This window comes from Microtus oregoni, unplaced genomic scaffold (genome assembly GCF_018167655.1).
Source record: "Microtus oregoni isolate MIOR12 unplaced genomic scaffold, Mior012 000003F_ref0000135, whole genome shotgun sequence".
Lineage (NCBI taxonomy): Eukaryota > Metazoa > Chordata > Mammalia > Rodentia > Cricetidae > Microtus > Microtus oregoni.
In genome coordinates this window covers 63,751,620-63,777,508 of record NW_024543062.1, presented here as the reverse complement: position 1 = coordinate 63,777,508, position 25,889 = coordinate 63,751,620, and the positions used below count along the sequence as shown (strand labels likewise).

The 25,889-nt window shown below is 40.8% G+C and overlaps 1 protein-coding gene across 1 annotated transcript; it reads left to right on the top strand.

The window, feature by feature from the left end:
• The first annotated feature begins 1,045 nt into the window (after positions 1–1,045).
• Positions 1,046–25,092, top strand: Zc3h11a (zinc finger CCCH-type containing 11A). Its single transcript, XM_041645952.1, has 15 exons — positions 1,046–1,183; positions 3,546–3,665; positions 4,028–4,151; positions 6,050–6,253; positions 6,365–6,481; positions 6,704–6,784; positions 8,275–8,385; positions 9,831–9,890; positions 11,041–11,139; positions 16,913–17,416; positions 18,089–18,171; positions 19,808–20,135; positions 21,396–21,562; positions 22,693–22,760; positions 23,121–25,092. The coding sequence occupies exons 1-15, from the start codon at positions 1,130–1,132 to the stop codon at positions 23,377–23,379; spliced, it is 2,379 nt and encodes a 792-aa protein (XP_041501886.1). The 5' UTR covers positions 1,046–1,129; the 3' UTR covers positions 23,380–25,092.
• Positions 25,093–25,889: the final 797 nt, after the last annotated feature.

The window sequence follows — 25,889 nt, the reverse complement described above, 5'->3', positions numbered from 1 at the left end:
TTTTCCTTAGTAGTTCCTCTCTACATATGTTTTCCATCTGTGTGCTGCTTAAGCATTGAGCAGAAGCCGATGGTGGTGGACTTCTTTTGTGCTGTTACTTGAGTGTTGTCCTTTTATCCTTTGAGTAAGTTGTAGAGTGATATCACTTGATATGGGTATATACATTTTAAAGATCTTGTTACATGGTTAGTTGAAGACTGTTGCTTCTAACTTAGATTTCTGGCTTGAGGGCTAGCTTTCATCTTGATGGACAATTCTTGGATTAGGGATTACTTTACTAATGATTGGCTTTGGTTTAGTTGACTTGGAGTGGTAAACCAGGATTTATCCGGCATTACTAGAATTTGTAGAGACGCCTTCCACATACATATGCTCTTACAGCATGATTTTCTTTTCTAGCAGCATTCTTGACATTTTGTGTGAGTTGAGAGGATGACAGGGACAGTGGCTAGAACTCCAGTTGTGTTGTCACTGTTCTGTGGGTCTGCCCTGGAAGACTTCTTCGCTCTTTCACTGTCTTAGTGACTAACCCTTAAATGGTCTCAAAAATGATTGTTTCACTAATTATTCTATTTAAGTAAGGATTTTCCCACTTAGTAATAATTATATATTTCTGATATAACATGCTTATGAAGATATTTGAATTTTTTTCATTTAGCTAAAGATTGGCAAGTCTTTTGTACAAAGTAACCTGTTAGTCTAAAATGTAGATCATGTGTTTAGCGGTACTTACTTAAATGTTACACTGAAACAATGAAACAAGCACAATAGAAAATTAAAAAAAAAAGGCATAACTGTCCTTAACAAAAATTTTGACATTGGGAGTTTACAGTACTCATGATTGGCTTGTTTATAAGGCTCTGTGTGGTAAGCACCTGCTAACACAATTAAAATCTAGTTTTACAAGTGTGGTGTCTTAGGCATTGGAGGAGGAGGTTGGAAGAATTTACCTGAAGTATTTTAATTCATTGTCTCCCCTTTTCAGGATTACGTTTTAAAGAAGATTTCTGTGGTTGAGTTGTCATTGGAAGAGTTAAGTTCATTTCAAGAGCAGTTGGAGCTGGTCTTCACCTTGAGGAAGCAGTGGCTTATTCCAAAAAGCCACTTCTGACCTGAGAATTTACCCAGCATGCCTAATCAGGGAGAAGACTGCTATTTTTATTTTTATTCTACATGCACCAAAGTAAGACTGGCATCTCTATCTAAATCAGTTCTTTCTGCTGTTTCTCAAATCATATTGTCTAAGATTTTCCCTAGATTCTAGATTGTTTATGTTGTGACTTGCTCAGCTAGCTCTTTTATTATCTGCGGTCAGTATTTTAGTAAAGAACATGTGTTAACGAAGAATACATCACTTATCTTTCCTCTTCATTTATATGCAACTATATTGTGTTACGCAAAGCAAAAATGCCCATGTTGAGTAGTCATCATTCTACCTGTAATTAACCTACTCTAAGGGCCTTTGGGATTAGGGAGATGTTGGCCTCTGTGGCTTGGCAGCTTGATTTTGTGTATTTTGCTTTAGATGAAATGACTGGTTTGTATAATACTTGTGGGAGCTGTTCGGGGTTAAATTTGACTTCTTCCACTTTTCCTGCTGGTAAGAAGTCTTTCTAAATATATTCTTTTAGAGTTTGCTTTCTCTGTCAGAATGTTCTGTTTTTCTGCTTGAGTTTTTGGTAGTTTTATTTAGGTCTGCCTGTTATTTCTTTATGGCTAATTTTGTAGGTTATAGTAGCCTGTTCTAAAATCATTGTGATCCTGTATTTAAAAAGACAAGTCTAACTGAAGAGTCCAAGAATAAGAATATAGAAATGTAGACTTCAGAAATAAGAATGTATGAATAAAAAAATACAAAGTTGTAAGCCTAGGAGAATGAGAGCAGGCTGTCTGCAGCTTTTTCAACAGCTTAAGGATTAATTTAACAGTGGGTTATTTTGCTTTACAACTGGCTGCTTTGTTTACAAGACCAAAGCATCCCTCTGCAAACTGAGAATTAGCCCTAAGATAACACCCTGGCCACCTGTGATCAACAACAAACGTGAACTGAGTTAATCTTTAGAGGGTAGGATGTACATGACTTTTGGTTTTGCATTGTGGCATACCCTTCTCTGCTCTGCGAAACTGGGAGTATCAGGGGAAGTGCAGAGCTTTGGTAAACACTATCAGGAACAGCCAGGTAAAAACAATGGACTAAATACAAACACTAGTGTAACCTACGAACTCCCGTCAATGGAAATTGTAAACAAACAAAGGCAATTTGTATCTGAGTTTTACCTCAAGATTGTAAAAGTTCCTTTGTTCATGCCTAATGCTTGTTGCTTCTTGCTATAAAAAGGGGGGGAGTTCGAAGCTGTCCTTTTACACAGCCTTACAAGTTTATCTCTGGCTGTGATCGTAGCTAGTTGATAGCTTTTTGTGTTCCGTGGAGATTTTTTAATTTTAGTTTTTTTTCCTGGAAAAATTTGCTTCTAGTTTACTAGACTTTGGAGGTCTGTCCCCTTCTTTGCGTGACCCCCGTGGACCCAACACTAACTAGGCATGGTAGTAGAAATAGGAGTGTTGAAATACATCCTAGGCTTATGTAACAAAACTTTTATCATAAAAAAAGCCCAGCCATGGTGGCCATGAAGTTTTTCTGCTGGGTATGCAGCTCAGCCATAGAGCACTTGCAAGCATGAGAGATGTCGGGTTTGGCGTCTGGCACTGCAAAAGAAAAGAAAAGCTCTGATAATCCATTTTATATACAGCAGTTTGTATATTAATGATTTGTTTTGGATAACAAAAGTAGCTATATTAGGTATATGTTAATTATACTTACATCACTTATGGCCTACCAACTTTCTGTCAAAAGCTACAAATTACTGAAGTCAGGATATATGAAGCCAAAGCCATTTTGAAGATGATGGTGTTTTTCAGAGCATCTGTTCTTGACACCTTGTCATTTTCAGCCCCCACTGTCAGTTGTGTCAATTAGACCAAAAGAAATGGGTTAAGTAATAGGTTGAGGAGAGCTGGGTCTGGTGATGCGTGCTTTAAATCCCCCACTCAGGAGGCAGAGATAGGTTGATTTCTATGAGTTTGAGGCCAACCTCTTCTACATAGGGAGTTCTAGGCCTACCAGGGTTACATAGTGAGACCCTTTCTCAAAAAAAAAACAATAAAGAAATAGGCTAAGGCTGGGGAGATAGCTCATTCAGTAAAGTGTTTATCATATAAACATGAGAACATGAGTTCAATGCCCAGATCCACATTTTAAAAAGCCAGACATAATGACATGTACTCACTCTGAGGATGTAGAAGCAGGAGGATTCCTGGGCCTCACTAGCTAATCAGCCTAATATACTTGGGGAGTTCCAGCCAGTGAAATACCCTGTCAAATAGACAGCAAAAAGCAGTAGGTTATTACATGTTTATTGCTTTCAGATGGTGGTTACTACATCTTGTTTTTTGCCCTGCTGGTATTTGCTTACTAATTTGTTTAGGTTCTTGGACACTCTTGTAGAAATGTGCCTTCGTCCTTACCTGTTTGTTTTTGTTAACAGGGTGACAGCTGCCCATTTCGTCACTGTGAAGCTGCACTAGGAAATGAAACTGTTTGCACACTATGGCAAGAAGGTCGTTGTTTTCGACAGGTGTGCAGATTTCGCCACATGGAAATTGATGTAAGTTTCCAATTTTTGTTACTGTAAGTATTTAGGATCAATACAGAATATAGAGACAGTAGCTAGTGAGGTGAGATGACTCAGTAAAAGCCCTTAACTGCCAAGCCTGGTGGGGGTGGGGTGCATGCATGCTGTTGCACACATGTGGAGGTCAGAGAACAACCTGACCTGTAGGAGTCAGTTGTAGTTCCACAGTGTATGTCTCTTCTGCTAATTATAACCTCCTGTGGCAGGGTTTTTAGCTTCGTTTTGAAAACCAACCACAAAATTAATGTAGTACTTCATTTTTTAACTTGTATTTTTTAACATTTTGGTTTTTTTTAGCAAGTTTAACATTTTTAAACAATTTTTTTCTCTCGCAGAAAAAACGAAGTGAAATTCCTTGTTACTGGGAAAATCAACCAATGGGATGTCAAAAACTAAACTGCGCCTTCCATCACAACAGAGGTCGTTATGTTGATGGACTGTTCCTACCTCCAAGCAAAAGTGAGATTGGTTTTGGCTCTAAAAGAGAACAGTTGCTAGTCATTGAGCACCCGCCATTCACACTTGTAGTCCAGTGAGAGCAGTGCTATTTCTGCTGTATAATGAGGAAACAAAACCTTATAGAGGTTAGATGATGAGTGTGCAGAGAGAATCAAATGTTTCTGTCATGCCAGATTATATTACTACATAATATAATAATTGTTTCATTCTTATTTTATTACAAAACCTGTAGATGTTTTCAAAAGAACTTAATTCTCTAGACCATGGGTTGGCAAATTGGGTTCTCTGCGTGCTCTGTAAGATGAAGATTTACTGCATATGGCTCTGGCCATCCATTTACATATTGTGGCCTGTTTTGTATTAATACTGCAGATTTAAATAGTTGAAATAGAGACCATATGGCCACAAAGCCAAAAAAGTACTAGCCATCTAGCTCTGTTATGGAGACAGGGTTATGGGCTGTAGCCTAAACTGGCTTAGAATTTCTGATTTTGCCTTAGTTTCCTGAGTGCTGGAATTATAGACATTCACCATGAAATACCTCACATACTAAGTTCAGCTTTTTATAGGCTATGTAAAAAAATTTTGATATAGGATATTTTTAAAGAATGTTTTCCTCATTGTTCCAGGAATGAGGATCAAACTGAGGATTGCAAACGTGCTAGATAAGCCCTCTTCTGCTGAATTATATCCTCAGTCCTAAAATGAATCTTGACTTTGCAAAAATCTGTGATTTATTTCAGTCTCTTTTAAAATAATTTTTATTTATAAATACTTAGTGTTTGTCTTGAGTGTGCATATACACACATGCTGTGGAGCGCGTGTGGAGGGCAAAGGATTGTTTGGAGAGACTATTGGGTTTTCTCCCTCCATGTGTGTCCTCAGGGCAAGTTTATTTTATCAGGCTTGGCAGCAGGCATCTTTACCTGTAGAGCCATCTTGCTACCTCCCCAACGTCCCTTTCCTAGTGGGCTAATTTCCTTTAGCCACCAAAGAGCCAAAGTAGTAGCTGTGATTTTAGCACTCAGAAAGCTAAGGCAGGAAGACCATGAGTGTGAGGGCCAGCCTGGGTTACATAGCAGGACACCACCAACAATAGAAAAAGATCGAGGAGTGGTGACCCATACTTTAATCCCAGCTGGGGAAACAGAGGAAGACAATCTCTGAAGTAATAAGAGCGGAGGGGCTGCGTCCCCAGCACCCCAGCCGCCTGCTCAGCTTATGCCCGAAATAACAACACACAAACTGTATTCATTTAAACACTGCTTGGCCCTTTAGCCCTAGCCCTTACTGGCTAATTCTGTTATCCCGATCAACCCATCTCTAATAATCTGTGAGCACCGGTCTTACCGGGAAAGGTTCAGCATGTCTAACCTGGCGGCTTGCTTCATGGCGTGCGTCTGCCCAGGAGCCAGGAGCATGGCATCTCTGCTCCAACGAGCAGAGCTGTCGAGTCTGAGCTCACTTCCTCTTCCTCCCAGCGTTCTGTTCTGTTTACTCCTCCCACCTATCTTCTAACCAATAAAATGGGCCAAGGCAGTTCCTTTATTAGCCAATGACCTTCCTCCATCAAATTTCTGTGTGTGTCTTTTGTGCCAAGAAAAAATTCTAGAACCTCAATTTAAAATGAAGTGTCGAGAATTTGGAACTAATTTTTGGGTTTGTTGCTTTCAGTTCCTACCATCTGTTTATATATAATACAGAGGTATTGGCTCAAAAATACCTTTTTCTTTATGAAGAATTTAGAATGAAAATGGGATTTATTCATTTTTTTTTTTAAAAAAACATGTTCTTAAGGAAAATGTACCACATTTATCATAAAAAGACAGGAATTTTTGTTGAGTTAGGATAATAATTTCTCTATGGTAAATTTGTCTTTTTTTTTTTTAAACGTTTAGCTGTGTTACCCACTGTGCCTGAGTTGCAAGAAGAAGAAGTAAAGACTAGCCAGCTGACAGTTCAGCAGAACAAACTGTCGGTCCAGTCTAACCCCTCCCCTCAGCTACGCAGTGTAATGAAAGTTGAAAGTTCAGAAAACGTCCCTAGCCCCACACATCCACCCGTTGTAATCAATGCTGCAGATGATGATGAAGATGATGATGGTATGCTTAGCTCTCCCCTTTTTTTAAAGTAATAATATAATAAATTAGGAAGAGAATAAAAACTCTAGACTTGGTCTTAATTGAACATTTGTCTTAACTTTGGATACACAGATCAGTTTTCTGAGGAGGGTGATGAAAGCAAAACGCCTGCCCTGCAGCCAGCTCCTGACGCTCATAATGGACTGCGAGTGGCTTCTGCCCGCAAACCTGGAGTCAGTTTCAAGCAAGGTAGAAAGAGGCTGTCCTGTCTCTAAGCCTTGAAGCATCACTGACAGTTGTAACTTCCTCTGAGAGTCAGTGCACAGTCGCTAAGCTTTTCTAGCAGAAGTGCTGTCCACAAACTGACACTGTGTACTTTCTCATGAGTCATTACTCAGAGTGTGTTTGAATGCCTGCAGAGAAGATGAGATGCAAAAGTTCCTCATGTGGTTCCCCCCTTGGGTTTTCCAGGTGAATGTTTGAACTTTGGAATAAAAACTCTTGAGGAAATTAAGTCAAAGAAAATGAAGGAAAAATCCAAGAAACAAGGTGGTAAGTCATCACAAGTTTTGGCATGAATACTTACGTGTTACCTGATGAGAGTAATAGATAATTCTGACACTAACACATTTAGAAAATACAGAGTCTCATTCCTATGAGATTGTTTGAAGTAAAACACAAACCTTCTGGACCTGTGCTTCAGTCCTTACTGTTCAGGGATAGAACCATATGATAATGTAAAGAAACCTGTACCTCTGGAGATCAATTGATTGATTTTTGAAACAGGATTTTAAGATTATTTAATTAGTTACCATGTATGCCTGCAAGCCAAAAGAGGGCAACAAATCTCATTATAGATGGTTGTGAGTCACCATGTGGGTGCTAGGAATTGAACTCAGGGCCTCTGGAAGAACGGCCAGTGCTCTTAACCTCTGAGCCATCTCTTCAGCCTTTGAAACGGGATCTTTTTTTTACTTTTAATACTTATTTATTATGTATACAATATTCTGTCTGCATGTATGCCTGCAGGCCAGAAGAGGGCACCAAACCTCATTACAGATGTAATGTGGTTGCTGGGAATTGAACTCAAGACCTTTAGAAGAGCAGGCAATGCTCTCAACCTCTGGGCCATCCTGGAATTCACTCTGCTGTAGACCAGGCCAGCCTTGAGCTCACAGAGATCCACCTGCCTCTGCTTCCTGAGTTTGGGGATTAAAGGCTGTGCCACCATGCCAAGCTATATCTTAAGATTTAGCTATAAACAAAGAAGAGCAGTTAAGAGGCAATATTAAGGGTCCTGTGGAGATGGTTTTCAGTAAAATGCTTGCTGCACAAGCTTGAGGACCTGTCCTCTAGCCCTTGCACCCATGGAAAAGCTAGGCATGGGTGTGTGGGGTGTGTGCTGGTAATCTTGGTTCTGGGGAGACAGAGATAGCCTCGTCTAATCATCAAACCCCAGGTCCTTATAAGACGCTATCTCCTGAGGAAAGACACCAGAGTTGACCTCTTAGCTCCACGTGTGCACACAACCTACTAGAAGAAGACGAATGTCATTAGATCCAAGAGATGCTCAGATTTTCTTCTGGGGTTGAAGGAGAGGGGAGCAAAAATGTACTGAAAGGACCATTGCCAGCCTAGATCTATAATCAACAAAAATATATTTCAAAATGGGAAAAAAAATTTTTTTCTAGAGCTTGCCTCAGTCTATCCATGTAGACTTCCTACTCTAAAATTTAGTCATAACTAAGTTAACGAAGGGATATATACTAACTATAGTAAATAGTTGGTTCTGGGGGGTCTGTCCTTAAAGCTTACCCTATAGGAGCCTTGTTTCACAGATGGGAGTGATGGGATGTCAGTGCTGAAGGCTAAAACTTAGTGTTAGAGTCTTACCCTTCCTAGTAAATGGAAGATTGATTATCTACTTAAGACAGTGTTCAGACAGCAGAGCAGTCTGATTGGATAAACTTCATAGAATAAAGATTCTTGATTTGGACTAGCTTTATTTTCCATAGGTTATTTATTTGACATTTCTCATTCAGAAGGCTCCTCGGGAGTTTCCAGCACCTTACATCAGCCTCAGCCCAATCCGGGCCCTGAAAAGGAGAATGTCCGGACTGTGGTGAGGACAGTAACTCTATCAAGCAAACAAGGTGAGGTATAGTAGGTCTCCCAGAGTTGTTGGGCTCTACTTTATGTAATTGGGAACACAAAGTCCTTGGGTGATGTTTGTTCACTTTGGACTTTTGGAGGACTTCAAGTATTTTGATCAGATAAAAGATCAGAAAATTGATACATTTGACTCTGTCGTTTAAAAAGTTAGGATTCTTGTTCAAGCACTCTCACATTTATGTGTATCAAATTTAACATGTTCTCTTTGCTTCAGCAAAGTTTATTGACTGCCCATTTTGAGTAAAGAATGTTATTGCATCTTTAGAGTGACAGGAAAAATGTTAGTCTTTTTACTAAATTGTTTAAAATCTAATAATGAATTATCTTAGTTTCGGTTACTATTGCTATGATCAAATACCATGACCAAAAGCAGGTTGGGGAGGAAAGGATTTATTTGGCTTATACTTCCTTATTGCTGTTCATCATCGAAGGTAGTCAGGACAGGAACTCAAACAGGACAAGAACCAGGAGGTAGGAACTGATGCAGAGGTCACGGAGGGGTGCTGCTTGCTGGCTTGCTTCAAATGGCTTGCTCAACCTGCTTTCTTATAAAACTCATGACCACCTGCCCGGGGATGACCCACCCACAATGGCCTCTGCCCTCCCCATCAATCACTAGTTAAGAAAATGCCTTACAGGCATGTCTACAGCCTGATCTTTTTTTTTTTTTTTTTTTTTTGATTTTCGAGACAGGGTTTCTCCGTAGCTTCTGGTTCCTGTCCTGGAACTAGCTCTTGTAGACCAGGCTGGCCTCAAACTCACAGAGATCCACCTGCCTCTGCCTCCCGAGTGCTGGGATTAAAGGTGTGCGCCACCACCGCCCGGTTTACAGCCTGATCTTATGAAGGCATTTTTTTTAAAGATTATTTATTATGTCTACAACATTCTGCCTCCGTGTCTGCTGCTGGCCAGAAGAGGGCGCCAGATCTCATTACAGGTGGCCATGAGCCACAAAGTGGTTGTTGGGAATTGAACTCAGGACCTCTGGAAGAGCAATCAGTGCTCTTAACCCCTAAGCCATCTCTCCAGCCCCCATGAAGGCATTTTTTAATTGATATTCCTTCCTCTCAGATGACTTGAACTTCTCAAGTTGACATAAAGCTATTTAGCATAGGAGTATAACACACGAAATTGTGTGTTTAAATGTTCCATTTGAACCACAAACATTTCGAAGAAGGCTTACTTGCTCATCTGATAATGTAAAGTAGCTTTTCAAAGTGCACAGGATAGTTTTGGCCAGGTTCAAAGCCTCTCTCCATGTTTGGCTACTGTTAATAATACCATGCTGTTGCATTTTCACGAGACTTGATTATTTTCTTGTTAAATGCGACTGAAGACTTAGATCTAATTTTCAGTATACTTCCTTAGTGGGCAATGAATGTAAAAGGATTAACTAACTGAACACATTTTATTTTTGTCATTTCAGAAGAGCCCTTGGTTAGACTAAGTCTTACTGAGAGACTGGGGAAACGAAAATTTTCAGTGGGTGAGTTAGAGTTGTGTATCTTCTGTGTGTTTGTGCGTTAACATGTTACCTTGTTACAAGTACTATCATACAAGCACCATCAGTATTGACCTGCTGGACTGCCTGTATGCTTGACTCATGACAACATTTATAAAATTCCATTTGTACGTTATAACTTTCATTGAAGCTATAGCAGTTTGAAGTACTATAGCTTAATTAGATTATGACCATGACCAATATTTTTTTCTTGGTTATGAGCTTCCACATCACTTTTCGTCATCAAAGTAAAAGGTCAGGAACTGCAAGAAGGCTGGAACCTAGAGCTGGGAGCTGATGCAGAGGCCATGGGAAGGTGCAGCTTACTGTCTTGATCCCCATGGCTTGTTCAACCTGCCTTTTTTTGTTATTGTTTTTTGTCTTTTTCAAGACCGGGTTTCTCTGTAGCTTTGGAGCCTGTCCTGGAACTAGCTCTTATAGACCAGGCTGGTCTCAAACTCAGAGAGATCCGCCTGCCTCTGCCACCCAAGTGCACCACCCTCGCCTGGCCAGCCTGCCTTACAGACCTCGGGATCACCAGCCCAGGAATGGCACCACTCCCTAATTAAGAAAATGCCTTATAGCCTGATTTTTGTTTGTTTGTTTGTTTTTGTTTTTGTTTTACAAGGCAGGATTTCTCTGTGTAACCCTGACTGTCCTGGAGCTCATTCTGTAGACCAGACTGACCTCAAACCCAAAGTCGGCTTGCCTCTGCCTCCTGAATGCTGGCATTAAAGGTGTGCGCCACCACTGCCCTTTTCTACAGCCAGATCTCAGGGAGGCATTTTCTCAAATGAGGTTTCCTCCTTTCAGACAACTCTAGCTTGTATTAAATTGACATAAGACTAAGTGGCAGAGGTGGTGAAGATGTTGCTCTCTTCGAGCTTCAGCTTCAGCCAGGGATTATTATCCTCTGTATTTTAGTCACTTGGCAGGTGTTGTTCATGTATCTAGATTTTTTGTCTCCTAATTTTTTTCTTTATAGGACTTATTTGTTTTTAACATTAAGTTTAAAAGATGGTGAGCAAACACCATTTAATGCAGAAAACCTCCAGAATATTTAAATTGTCTAATTTTTGCTCTTTTTTCCACTTTGTTGAAGATTAAAATCTTAAATTAAGTCTCCCTATTGTAGGTGGTGACAGTGAACCCCCATTAAAGCGAAGCCTTGCACAGAGGCTGGGGAAAAAGGTGGAAGCTCCAGAAACTAATATTGATAAAACACCAAAGAAAGGTAAGTGCTTTTATTCTGACACATTTTGTGTCTGTTTGTAATATTAACAGGTATGGATCCCCATTTGTTCAGGCTGCTTGGGTCCCTGTGTATTACTCAGCAAACAATTGAGTGCTTACTCTCCTTGATTCTGAGTAGCCAACATTAACAGCTAACACTGTCAACAACCTGGAGTTAGAGACTCCTGAAAGATCGGAATAGTGAAGATACTGTGATTGAATCTGTGACAGAAAAGAAAATGATGGTCCATGAGCTTGTTCTAATAGAATAACAAACTTTTGAAAGGTTATTTTAAAGGTATCAAGCTAATGGGATAGCTCAGCTGGTAAAAGTACTTGCTGTGTGGTGCCTGTGTTTAATCCACGCAGCAACAGTAGAAGGAGAAATTGATACCTGAAAGTTGTCTCTGACTCCCTACATGTCCAAAGTGAGGCTAATGTGCCCGTACTCACATACCAAATTAAATAATAAAAAGGGTTGGGGCCGAGAGTGTGGTGGCCCATGCCTTTAATCCCAGCACTCCAGAGGCAGAGGCAGGCGGATCTCTGTGAGTTCGAGGCCAGCCTGGTCTGCAAGAGCTAGTTCCAGGACTGGCTCCAAAGCAACAGAGAAACCCTGTCTTGAAAAAAAAAGGAAAAATGATAATGTTGTGCAATAACAATTATTTTTCTGAGTTCAGTCATTTCGCCCATACAGGTAGGTAGTTTTGTGTGTGTGTGTCTGTCCATATGTCAATCCGTCTGTCTGACTACACACAGCATTGTGGAGAATAGAGGACAACTTTGTGTGCTTGATTCTCTCCTTACACCTCTCCATGGGTTCTGGAAATCAGGTTTGTTAGACTTTAACCCTGAACCACCTCAGTGGCCCTGAAACAGATTTGGTTTTTTGTTATTGTTTTGTTTTTTCTCCCTCCCCCTTTTTGTAGGGCTCTAAGGAATGTATAGTTTACATAAATTAATTCAAGGAAAAAAAATTAAGGCCTTGAGTTTTTCTCTCCTTCCTTCCTTCCTTCCTTCCTTCCTTCCTTCCTTCCTTCCTTTTATAGCTTCATTAGAAGTACAGCCTAATTTGTAAACATATTTGACCTATGAAAAGTTTTGTTTTAACTTTGTAAACTTTGAAACTCTTTTAGTAGCTCAACTTTCCGGGTCCCTAAAGGAGAGGCAACGGGCACTTAAAATCAGAAGAGCAACATCCTTACTGTCATCTTTGTTTTTTTTGTTTGTTTTGTTTGTTTGTTTTGTTTCTTCTGATTCACCTATTACAATTAAGGTTAGGGCTTGTGTTTGTGGTTTATTGGTGTGTTGTTTTTTTAAGTGTTATTTAAAGATGAAAAATGGCTACTCTCCAAAGTATTAGGAGGAAATCCAGTAAGATTTTATTTTATGCTAAGCTGTCATAGGACATTAGGTTCGAGTAGGCTAGGATCAATTCACGGGGTATACATGGTCCCTGGGTTTGGTCAGCAGTACCAGAAAGGGCAGAAAGAAGTCGTTTTCTAAGCAATATAAAACCAATTGCAAGCCGGGCGGTGGTGGCGCATGCCTTTAATCCCAGCACTTGGGAGGCAGAGGCAGGCGGATCTCTGTGAGTTCGAGACCAGCCTGGTCTACAAGAGCTAGTTCCAGGACAGGCTCCAAAACCACAGAGAAACCCTGTCTCGAAAAACCAAAAAAAACAAAAAACATAAAACCAATTGCATTCTGTCAGATGACAAAGATGTGTACAGAACACGAACCACTCTTGGTTTTAGGGCAATGTAAAAACCTGTGTGTGGGGGTGGTGATGAGAGAGATCCCAGCACTTGGGAGACAGGTGGGTAGATCTTAGTGCATTTGAGGCCAGCTTGGCCTACACAGTGAGTTCCAGGACAGCCATGACTATATAGAGAGACCCTGTCTAAAAAAAAGGAAAATTATTTCTTTATATTCTTTTTTGATTTGGGGGGGGGGGCAGGATTTCTCGCTGTAGCTTTTGGACCCTGTTCTAGAACTCGCTTTGTAGACCAGGCTGCCCTCACAGAGATCCTTCTGTCTCTGCCTCCTGAGTGCTGGGATTAAAGATGTGCACCACCACCGCCCAACTTTCTTTATATTCTTAAATTCTTCTTGTAAATACTAGTTCTTTCTAACAGTGTGAACTACATGAGCATGTGTACATGTAAAGTGAGTATCCATGTATTCAAATACTCTGCTTTTGTTGTTGTTGTTGCTTATGGTGCTGTAGTTTCAAACCGAGAGCTTCATACATGCTAGGCAGATGATCTACTGTTATCCTATCCCTCCAACTTTGCTTTATGCTATTCAAGTTCAATGTGATAGTTTTTGTAGAAGACAGTTATAAATTTTGTGTCTCTGTGCTTTGAAGTTAACTTTTATGTTCTCCTTCTAATCTTAGCTGATCTCAATTGTTTTAAGATAGGATCTCAGTTCTATAGTCCAGGCTGGCCTGAAATTTACTAGCTAAGATTGGCCTCAAATTCATGGCTGTGTTCCTGTCACAGCCTCCCAGATGCTGGTGGGATTGCAGATGTGAGTTATCATTCTCAGCTTTATTCTCCAGAATGGTTTAGGATTTTCTGTCTCCCTGGTGTGCTATTACTTCACTGTAGTGGATGTAAACACATTTTGTTGGCAAGCCAAGGGTTCACTGGACCATTTGTATCTAATTTGGCTTCTCTGTTTTCTATAAGTTCATGTAGTAAATAATTTAAGCTTTGAAGAAGCTAAGTTATGATGGTGCCCTCAGTTTGATGATCCCTACTACCCTTAAAAACAAAAATATTTTAGGATGTAAATAAATGAATGGCTATGTTCCTAGGGAATTGTTTAGCTAGATTTGGCCTGTGTTCTGTAGTTTGCTCATCCTGTCGATCTAAATGGCTGGTTGTAGACTACCATTGTCATTTCAATTTCTTAGTCTTTCAGATGAATTTATTTTGGCATTTGTCTTCAAAAGATTTTTTTTTTTTTTTGGTTTTTCGAGACAGGGTTTCTCTGTGGCTTTGGAGCCTGTCCTGGAACTAGCTCTGTAGACCAGGCTGGCCTCGAACTCACAGAGATCCACCTGCCTCTGCCTCCCGAGTGCTGGGATTAAAGGCGTGCGCCACCACCGCCCGGCTCTTCAAAAGATTTTTGTTTTGATATCTCTCTGTCTCTTTCAAACTTAATTTTTTTTTACGCTATTCTGGATTTTTCTAATGAATCTGGGCTTTTTGCTCGTTTGCTTGTTTGCTTAGTGTTGTTTCTGTATTGTTTTGGGGATGCTGGAAATCAAGCCCAGACCTTGTGCATGCTAGGCAAGCTGTATTCAGTGAAGTGTATCCACCACCCCGGTCCTTATATTTCTACCTTAATGATTTCTCCCATAGTTCATTGTTGTTTTTCATATTCGTTAACCTAGGCCTGGCAGTTTACTGTGCTGTCGAGTAGTGTGGTGTTTAACTATTCTTTTAGAGTTATGTCTACCATGTTTAAACATATCTGCTGAAATAGATTCTCACATAAATTCTTAAAGATTACTCTGTTAAAAAAAAAGATTACTTTGTTATGGCGTTCTTTTCTTATTATTAGTGTATTATTAGTATTATTCTGTTTTTAATGTCTATCATTTTAGTGAAATTTTGCTGTGATGAAAAACAAGAACTATGTTGTGTGTGTGTTTTTTTTTTTTTTTTTTTTTTTTTTGTTGCTCTTTTGACTTTTTGAGGGGCCCACCACCCAGCTCCCAAATAAATCACACACGAAGGCTTAATCTTACTTATGAATGCCGGGCCTTTGCTTGACTTGTTTCTCATCAGCTTTTCTTAGCTTAAATTATCCTGACTGCCTTTTGCCTCTGGGCTTTTTTTCCTTTTCTTTATTTCTGTATATTTTACTTTCACTCTTACTCGGTGGCTGGCTCTTGATGTCCTCTTCCCCTGTTCTCTCATTGCTTTTCCTCTTCCAGATCTCTCTTGTTTATAGTGTCTACCTGCCAGCCCCACCTATCCTTGCTCCTGTCTCACTATTGGCCATTCAGCTCTTTATTACACCATCAGGTGTTTTAGACAGGCAAAGAATCACACTTCACAGAGTTTACAGCATAAACAAAAGTCACACACTTTAAAATAATATTCCCTAACACCATGTATTTTCTTTAAAGTGATAATTTTGAGATTAAATTGTCATTGTGGAATTGAAGGAAAAAATTACAATTATAATTCTGTTTTCAAATTTATTTTATTTCAGATTTATGTGTGAATTGCCTGCATGCTTGTAGGTGTATCGCATGTATGCCTGGTGTTTGTAGAGGTCAGAATAGGGTATCAGATACCCTTGGAACTGGAGTTGCAGATAGTTGTGAGCCAAGATATGGGTACTGGGAATTGAACCTGGACCCTCTTCAAGAATAACAAGTATTCTTAACCACTTAGCCATCTCTACAGCCCCACCATCATTTAAAGAATCTAATGAGAAGGTAGTTGTGGTAGCCCTTTATCTCAATACTCATTAAAATGGTAAGTTTGAGGCCACCATATTCCACCAGGGACCCTATCACAAAAGACTTACCTGCTCGAAACTTAAAGAGATAATTCACTGTTTGATTCCTTGCTTTGTCATGGGTTCTTTGCTATGTGGTTCAGCATCAATTGTTCTCTTAAAGCATCCAGTATGTTTGGAGGCTTAGGCAATTCCAGGACTCTAATCAGTGCTATCACCAGAGAAAGTCACTGTACTAGAAGGATGAGAATCCCAGTTGAGCTGAGTTTAAACTAATCTTTAAATAAACCATTTAAACAAGAGCAACGAAACTGGTGGGGCATGGTGGTCCACACCTATAATCCAAGCAATCAGGAGGCTAAGGCCAGGATTGCTCTAAATTTGAGGTTAAATTGGACTATGTCATATTAGGGCTCCCAGGCTGGCCTAGGCAACAGAGACAGAAACGAGATTGGTAGGGAATGCCGAGTTCACAAAGTTCCAGAACATGCTATATTTAGGAGTTTGGTTTGTTTTTTTTTTTTTAATATAATTAAAATCTCATACTGGTTAGTCTGCATGCATGCGTGTGTATCATCTCTTTTTTAATTCTACATTAGTTCATTATTTCTTTTCTTAGCCATTTAGTGATGGGAATGATTGTATAATGTGACATTTGTTCCATATTTTAAACAGATGTAGAACAATCTTTTGAGGGCTGGGGGATGCAAGTTGGGTTTGTGGCCCTTGAGTTTTGGTTTTTGTTTTGTTTTTGTCTTGTCACTTGTTTTATTTTTACCTCTCCTGTTCATGTGTTGAATGTCACTTCATGAAAAGTTTGCTTTGGCTAGTTTCTAGACCATGATAGATATTTTCACCGAGTGCAGCAGTTTCCATTGCCCTACTTCCTGACAACTCTTTCAGTTACTGGTGTTTGTCAGACTATAGACAACATCCGGTAGTAAGTAGGCTTACTACCCTACTTCTAGTGATGTGTCCAGCACAAGTTTTATATACATATGAGGGAATGGAGGAGTCGTTGCTACTTTCACTTAAGGTTTATGATGATGCAGTTTCTGCACTAATAAGTGATTTTCAGCCATTTGTATTGTGTTTCTGTGTTTTTCTGGATAGAAATACAAATCAGTAGGTTTGTCTCTAGAGATCTTCTTGCAGTTATCTAGATTCAAGAGTGAAACTAATGTTGAACATGAGACAACTGATGCCTCTCCCTTGTATTGTTCTACTCTAAGGGAGATCATAAGACATTAAGAAACGAGAGTATAAAAATATGTTCTTTCCCAAAACAGAGAGAGTTAATAAAGCTGGTGAGATCCACGTGAAGACATTAGAAGAAATTCTTCTTGAAAGAGCCAGTCAGAAACGTGGAGAATTGCAAACTAAACTGAAAACCGAAGAACCTGCACGGGCTGATGATTCTCCATCAGGAGCAAAAAGCTCTTCCGCCGTGCGGATCAAAACTTTCTCTGAGGTCCTGGCTGAAAAGAAACATCGGCAGCAGGAAATGGAGAGGCAGAAATCCAAAAAGGATACAAGCTGCCCCAAGTTGACAACAGATACTGAAGTGAAAAAGACAGTGACTCCGCCACCTGTTGCAGTCAGCAAAGGACAGCCAGAGGAGCCCGCAGGAAGAGCCAGGTCTATGCAGGAGGTGCATATTAAGACGCTAGAGGAAATTAAACTGGAGAAGGCCCTGAGGGTACAGCGGAACTCTGAGAGCAGTGCCATCTCCCGGCCTCAAGCTGAGACTGTCCCAGGGGCAAAGAGGCTGCTCCGTATAGCCAAAAGAGCAGGTCTGTACAACCCCTCCAAGCAACAGTACTATTCTAAGACACAGGGTGAGGCCGACAGGAACTTTTCCTAACTGGGGAAATTTGAGTCAGCGGATTCAGTAGAGTAAGCTGTTTCCAGTAGCAGTTGGTAGTGCTACGGTATGTTCTGTTTTCTTGAGGTTCTAGATGCCCCATCTCTTAGCTATGAGTTTCTTTCTCGTTTCCATTAGTACTGTCTGAGTTTCCTTTCTGTGCTGTGATAAAACACTGTTCAAAAGCAGTCTAGGGTGGGGAGTATTACTTGGTTTACACTTCCTGTTCACAAGTTCTTCATTGAGGGAAGTCACGGCAGAACTGAAGCCTGGGCCGTGGAGGAATATTGCATGCTGGCCTGCTCTCCATGTCTTGGTTCAGTCTGCCTCTTTATACAATCCAGGACCACTTGCCCAGGGGTGGCACTGGTCATAGTGGGCTGAACCCTCCTACATCAGTAACCAATCAAGAAAATGCTCCACAGGGTAGTTTGATGGAGGCATTTTCTGGGCTGAGTCTCCCTCTTCCCAGATGGCGTAGCTTCTGGTGACAGAAAAGCTAGCCAGTACAATTGTATTCATTTTAAGAAAACATACTTCAGTTCATTTCTCACATCCTGATTAAAGCAATGGTGTTTTTTTTTTTTTAATTTGAATATAGGTGCAAAAGAAGAGAAAAAACTCGAACTCGAAGACAGTGACATTGCTTCTCAGAGCAGTGTTCCTAAGCCAGAGGCTAGTGAGGTGAGTCTGTTCGATAATGGTCCTTGGCAGACCAGCGGGAGGGGAATGATGGATGCTTTTCGTTTTAGCGTACAGGAAATTTCTGTGGATGGTTTCATTGGTAGGTTGAGTTTGGTTTTAATTTTTTTGTTTTGGGTCATGTTTTTGTTCTTTAGTTTGGAGAGTTTTGGAGACGATTTCCCACTATGTTGTTTGAAGTCTGCCTGACTCAGCCGGCCTCATCCACTGTGCTGCGCTACTGTGCCCAGTACTGTGATCACAATTTTCTATGGAAGTTTCTTTTTGTTTGGTTTGGGGTTATCTTTTTGTTTGATTTTTGGTTTTTAAAATAAGGTTCCCTAGCTGACCTAGATAGAACTCACTGGGTAAACCTGACTGGCCTCCAACTCACAGATCTGCCTGCTTTTTTCTTTTGTTTGCTGGAATTAAAGGTGTGTGCCACCACCGCCCAGCATCTGTGAAAGATTCTTACAGTTCTCTGTATGTTCTCATAGTGTTTTAACTGACCATTGATATTTTACTGCATATCATGTAAAATTTGACCTCTTCCCTCAAGATTTATTTACTTTATGTGTGTTAGTATTAACATACATGTGTGCACAACTGCAGAGGACAGAAGAAGACATCAGATCCCCTGGAACTGGAGTTAAAGATGGTTGTGAGCTGATATGTCTGTGTTTGTAACTGAAACTGGCTTCTTTACAAGAGCAGCAGGTATTCTTAACCTCTGAGCCATCTGTCCAGCTCCCAGTGTTTTATAACTCAGGCCAGCTTCAGGCTAACTTTATGTAGCCAAGAACTTTGGACTCTCTTGTCTCTGCTACCACTGCTGCGATTACTGGTATGTGCCAACACATCTAACTAGGATTTTTCTCTTTAGAGAAAATGAACAGGCTTGAGAAATGGCTCTTCCGGAGGTCCCAACTTCAATTCCCAGCAACCACATGGTGGCTCACAACCATCTGTAACAAGATCTAGTGCCCTCTTCTGGCCTGTAGGCAGAACACTGTATACCTAGTAAATCTTCAAAAACAGAGAAAGAGACAGATGAATGGGGGTGGGTGGGAAGGAGGGAGAGAGATTTAAAAAAAGGAAGGAAGAACAACCCAGGCATGATAGCACAGGATTGTGATCAATCCCAGACTTTGGGATTGCAAAGGCAGATCTTGAGTTGAGGTCATTCTGAGCCATAGAGTCAGAACTTTTTTCTCAACAAAACAAAGGACAAATGCTATAATAATTTTTCTACTAGATTTCCTTTAAGCTTTTTGTTACATAAGTGGATTTAATGCTCAACTCAGGTTGAGAACTGTACAATATATCATTTTGCAGCCTACTCTATCTTTAGTAATTTCTTAAGGTGTTTGTCTTTACTGACTAGAATATTCTAACTTGTGACTATTAGCTCTTTCTGGATATTGACAAAAATCTTTTTAGTGGTCATTTGTGTTTTCTTGGGATCATAATTAGTCTGTAGAATATGGATTTTTCTATTAGTTCACACACGTATCTTCTGTTTAATATGAGATCATGAGCTTCCTTATTCTGAATCATGTAATATTCTGCCTAAGCTAGCTACTCATTCAGCACTATAAATGAGAAAGTAGGTTCTAATTCTTTGATTGAATTTTTCCAGAGTTCAGATGAGGCCATAACTGATCCCACAAAAATTCCAGTCAGTAGATGTGACATTGTCAGAGAGAAACACACTGAGAAGCAGCAGGAGACCGAAGCCTCACAGAAAGAGAAGCCAGCCGTGACTCCTGTCCAGGGAGACGGGGCCTCTTACTATACCCGAGTGGTGGGGAGACCAGTGCCCACTGCTGTGTCAGGCATCACACGGCACTCGGCTAAGCAGCTCCCCACGGAGTCATCCCAAAAAGGGGAGGTAGAAACCTCTGGAATTGGGGACTCAATACTGAATGTGAAATGTGCAACACAGACTTTGGAAAAAAGGAGTAAAGGTGAGTGATTTTCCCTTCATTGTGGCACAGTGACCAAATTTCAGTAACGCTGGCAACTGTGGGGTTGAATCTTGTGTGTACTAAGGTCACACCAACAGGTAGTAGTAATACAGTGATCTGCAAAGATGAAACTTAGGCATAGTTCTTTCTCACAACTTACACTGCTGGGTTTGTTTTGCTGGTTGGTTAGTTTTGCTTTCTTTGGGGCTGGAGAAGTAATTCAGTTGTTAGTGCTTATCTAGCATACACAAACCCCGGATTCCACTACAGCACCACAGGAAAACCGTGTCTGGTGGTGCGCACCTGTAATCCCAGCTCAGTCTGTATTACGGTTCTCTAGAGGAACAGAACTAATAGAAGGAATGTAGATGAGGAATTTATTAGATTGGTTTACATGATACAGTCTGGGTAGTTCAACAGAGGCTGTCCTACACTGAAGAGGACAGCTGAGGTTGAGTGCCTCAATACTGTAAGTCAGCCAATTGTATGATGAGAGTGTGAGTTTGGGTTTTGGCAACTTGAGTCCCTGTGGTGGAGGAAGATTCTCTTTCAAGGCACACTTTGAGTGCTCTGGATTGTTATGTGCATTTGGAGAATTTTATCATGGAGCTCATGCTTTTCCTCTGTGGCTCTATCCTTATACAGAGATACCCCAACAGTGTATTTTCTTTACTGTCCCACAAACACTCAAAGTTTTATGCTCAGTTACTTAATCCTTGCTATTCTCAAGAGATGAAGCAAGAAGGGAGACAGGAGCCGGGCGATGGTGGTACACACCTTTAATCCCAGCACTCGGGAGGCAGAGGCAGGCGGATCTCTGTGAGTTCGAGACCAGCCTGGTCTACAAGAGCTAGTTCCAGGACAGGCTCCAAAACCACAGAGAAACCCTGTCTCGAAAAACCAAAAACAAAAAAAAAAAGTAGGGAGACAGGAGGATCAGAAGTTCACAATCAACCTCAGCTACGTGATTGGAGGGAAGAAAAACATAAAAGCCCTATTTAGAACTTAATACCGTGCATTTTTCTTCTGGTGTTTAAGACTAGTTCTCTATGTAGCCCTGGCTATCCTGGCACTTGCTATATCTGGTCTCATATTCAGCAGAGCTCCTTCTGCCTCTGCCTCCCAGTGCTGGGATATACCACCATGCCTGGCAATTTTGTTGGTATTTCTACTCCTAAAAGCATCTGTATCTTACTCTGAGTTACTCTATATGTGAAAGAGATCATCTAGTTATAATCAGATATGTTCTGTCTCCTGTAGCCAAACCCAAAGTAAATGTGAAGCCATCTGTGGTCAAGGTTGTTTCATCGCCTAAAGTGGCTCCAAAACGGAAGGCAGTGGAGGTACACCCTGCTGTCATTGCGGCTGTGAAGCCACTTAGTGCCAGCAGCGTCCTGCAGGAAAGCCCCACCAAGAAAGCAGCTGTGGTGAGTTGATCCACTCCAGTGGTATTGGACTCTGTGGTAGGATTCCCTTTGGCACTGTCTCTGTTTGTGTCTTACACTTCTGCCTTTTCCTGAGCACTGGGTTCCTTAGACTGTTACTGTCGTCACTAGAGTCTAGTTGAGATTGGAGAAGTGGCGGGCAGTGTTTGGACGCTGGTTTTTGGGTGACAAGGTACTTACTTACATTATCAGCCTCTGCATCATTGGTTCTTGGGTTCCCCAGTTTATAGAATAGTAGCCGCTGGGCTGAAGATACAGCTCAATGAAACCACTTACCATGCAAGATTCTGGGTTACCAGAGATCTTCAACACTGCCAAAACAAAAACTAGCCATGATTCTAGGAAGGCAACGAAAGAAAATATGCTGGGGATAGGGGAGACAGGGGTAGGATACCTGAAGCTAGGCAGTGGGAAGGCAGAGGCAGGTAGAACTCTTGTTGCGTTCAAGGCCAACCTGGTCTACCCTGAGAGGTCTGGTATACCCAAAGCTACATAGTCAAGCCCTGTCTCAAAAAGTAAAATAATCTTTGACACAGAGAAGGAGAAATATGAGATTACAGAGCAGCGCAAGGCTGATCAGAAAACGGTGGACTCGCAGATTCTGCCAAAGATCAAAGCTGTTCCTCAGCTGCAGGGCTACCTGCGCTCTCAGTTCTCTCTGACGAACGGGATGTATCCTCACAAACTGGTTTTCTAAATTGCTAACAACCTAATTAAACAGCTTTATGTGTCAAAAAAAAAAGTAAAATGAGTCTTGTAGGTTTGGTGGGTGAGAGTGCTTGCTATACAGATATGAGGACCTGAGTTTGAATCGCTTAGCACCTATATAAAAAAGCCATTGTGACCATATGCTTGCCTGTTCCCAACATTGTGGGCTAGAGACAGGTGGATCCCAAGAGATCATTGACCAGCCAGCATAACTTATAACCATGAGCTTAAGGTTCACTAAGTGGCTGATTTCCCACAGAAGTGAAGCAGAGAAGAAGAGAAGGCTCCTCTTGACGGCCTCCTCTGATTCTACCTACTTGCACATGGGCCCCTGAACATATACACATCATACACACACCGAAAGTGGAATCATAACTCTCAGTGATTTTACTCTTTCTCTGTAGGCTGTGGTCCCACTTCTCTCCGAGGATAAATCCATCGCCACGTCTGAGACAGAAAACCCTAAGGACAGGTATTGCCTTCTTAACCAAGCTTCAGGCCATTACTGATTTGGCTCTTTATCAAAAAATGTGATAAGTCAATGAACATTTACAGGTTAGCTATATCTAAAGCTAACTCCACACTGATGGCAAAAGGCATGAAATTTGAAGTCACTGCTCGTCAGTGCTGCTATTGGTATTTGCCTTTATTGAAAAGGTAATCTAAAATACCTGGCTACATTCAAAAGGTACTTGATTCCAAATTAGTGAAACAATTTTTTGTGTGTCTCTTCAGAAACAACTTTTCGTTTCCTCTGTCCCTGAGGCTGCACAGTCCTTTGACCGTGAAGGAAGGACAGAGCTGGGTCTAACACTCTGCTTTTCACTTACAGTTTTGTGCTGCCTTCAACCCAGTCTTCTTCAGAACCTTCGCTCCCAGAAGGGTCTGGCCCTTCCTCGTCCCAGGTGGCAACCAAACCTCGCCGACTGAGCTCTGCCTCAACAGGAAAGCCTCCACTCTCTGTGGAAGATGATTTTGAGAAACTAATATGGGAAATTTCAGGAGGCAAATTAGAAGCTGAGATCGACTTGGATCCTGGGAAAGATGAAGATGACCTTCTGCTTGAGCTCTCAGAGATGATTGACAGCTGAAGGTGAAAGGAATGGTGAGGACGCTTTAAAGGAAAAAAAAACTCACCAAAAACTGGACTTATTTTCATCTGTTCTAACATTTACCTGAGGTGATAATTTCTTTAGTCTCAAATTTTGCCCAAATCAAAAGTATACCTCTGAAGTACCTGTATGTGTCCTGGATTCCCTTGGGGTCAGATCTTTTACATCCCTTGATAACTGTTTTGTCCATTTGATGCCATTACTTAGCATCTGTGAGAAGAACGTTCTGTAATGCCCTTCTCTCCACATGAGACTGAGCTCCAAATGAAATGGTGCAAGAGAACTAACTCAGTGGCTCCTTGAGGTGTTTGTCAGTGGGCTATCTTCCCCTTTGCTGTATTTATTTATGTACTGTCTTAATATTATCAGAGTTTAAAATGAAGAGAGCTGCTAACCATTGTGGACCAAATGTCATGCTACCACTAAACAAAAAACCCACTCCGTCTGTGTTAAATTGTATGTCTTTTTAAAGGTATTTGGAGATTCGTCTAAGCTTTAAAGAGGGCCAAGCGGCTCGAGAACCTGAGATATGGACATAACTCTGGACCTGGTCCTGTTGCATTAGCTGCTCCGTAAGCCTCTGAAGAGCAATAGCTAATTTATTATTACTGTAATTTTTTAAAGGCTTTAAAGTGCCTCAGGGGTCCCCTGAAACTAATTTTCTACTTCTGGGACTCCCTGGATTCTTTATAAGCGGTGGCGACATGACTAGGGAAATCTTTTTTTAGTATGAAAACTGTCCCTTTCCTTCAATACCTTTCTCCTTCTGGCATCGAATTATCACAGAGACAGCAAATTGGTAAATTTCAGAATTTCTAACTCTCCCAGAAAACTCCTCTTGCCTAGTATTTATTTGATGTGCTTTAACCATGGGAAGAGGAGGGGGAAAAAAAAACAAACTCATTCAAGCTGCCAGTATTGATCTACGGACTGTAGCAGTACACAGTACACCGGGCTGTGCTGTTGCAGGGATGGCGAGATGCTCTGGGGTGTATTGGATACCTCCAGTTTCTTCATTTCTGGATTGAGTTTTCTTTTCTCGATGTTGGTCTTTATATCACCTCAAGGTTTAGACTTGTGAAGAAACAAGTCTCATGAGGGTAATAGTCTTGAAATGAGACACTGTACAGAATTGGAAGGCAGAAAGAAAGACTTGTTCATTGTGATACTTTCTGTAGGTGGCCAGTTTGTTTCTCATAGGGAAATCCTGGATCACCTGTCATGTTGGCTCCTAAGGAACTGCTGTTGTAAGCGGCTCATCAAGAGTTGAAGTTCATGTAGCCTTGTTGGGAATATGGAAAAGGAAGAAAGCCACAGGACTGCCCATTCAGTCTGGGAGGATCTGGATGATTCTGCACATGCAAAAATGACTTGAAATTTATGTATAGACACTTGTACCAATCCATCTTCAGCTGACTGAATGTTGTAAGATAGCCCTTCTCCAAAGCAGGGGTGGAATGTTCTGCTTTCACCACGCATTTTATAAACACGTTTCCTTTTTTGAATTGACATATAGATTGTAGGTCTCTTTTGTATATAACCTCTATTCTTTTGCTTTAAAAAAAAAAAAGTCTGTTCATATTTAATGCCCTGTATTAGTCAATGATTTGTGTTCAACATTATTTGAACCATTTGCCATTACTGAAAGAGAAATACTTATTTGTGTTTTAAATAAAACTGATATAGGAAATACTTAGTTCTTATCATTGTAATTTCAGTGATGCTATTAAGTTTTTTAAAAGGAGGGCAGGTTTACAAGTGATCTTAATATTCAGTGACTGAGAATTTCAAGCATAAGGATGGAAGGAAAGACGTAATTAGAAGAGTGTGGTTTCAGTCTGCACACTGACTCTTAATGTTACAAAGATACATGGAAAGCTTTAGCAACCAAAGAACATGAGGGTTTTTTTTTTTTCCTAGTAGCCCAATAGTTCTCAGACTGAGGCTGTAACTTATAAGGGGGGCCAACCTAATGCTGTCCCTCACATATCCTTAAAAGTCCCATCAGTTGGATGAACCTTTCATGTACATATCTTAATGGTTATAGACTAAATATTGCAGCTTGGCTCTGCCCAAAATCTGGAGGTAGTTTTACAGTTTATATCTTCTCAAGATTGGACCAGATGTGGAGGCACACACTTTTAATCCCAAGCAGAGAGGCAGGAAGGTCAAAAAAGAAAAGATTAAAATCTGAAGATCTGACCTTAACAGTGGAATCTTTCTTGTGACTCAGTGTACATTCTTGTCTCTGCCAGTCACAGGAGCTCCCATAGAGAGAAGGCTAACACCGTAACCACACAAAGCATGAGTTACATGGATCAGACTCTGTGCGATCCCGTTCTGAAACTATTGCTTCATTCCATCTGAATTATTCTGCAGCTATTTAAGTGTGATACCCTTGAATTTGTCAGTGTAGCAGAAGGGAATGCTTAATGTAACAGTTGATGAGGACCCGTCTTGAAACTACATCTACAGAAAGGTCCCTGCTA

Bases quoted from the DNA above. Each gene is read 5' to 3' on its own strand.
- Zc3h11a (XM_041645952.1), top strand. From the start codon at position 1,130: ATGCCTAATCAGGGAGAAGACTGCTATTTTTATTTTTATTCTACATGC. The intron at 4,152-6,049 runs GTGAGATTGGTT...TTAAACGTTTAG, and splicing joins GTTCCTACCTCCAAGCAAAA to CTGTGTTACCCACTGTGCCT. The intron at 18,172-19,807 runs GTGAGTCTGTTC...GAATTTTTCCAG, and splicing joins CTAAGCCAGAGGCTAGTGAG to AGTTCAGATGAGGCCATAAC.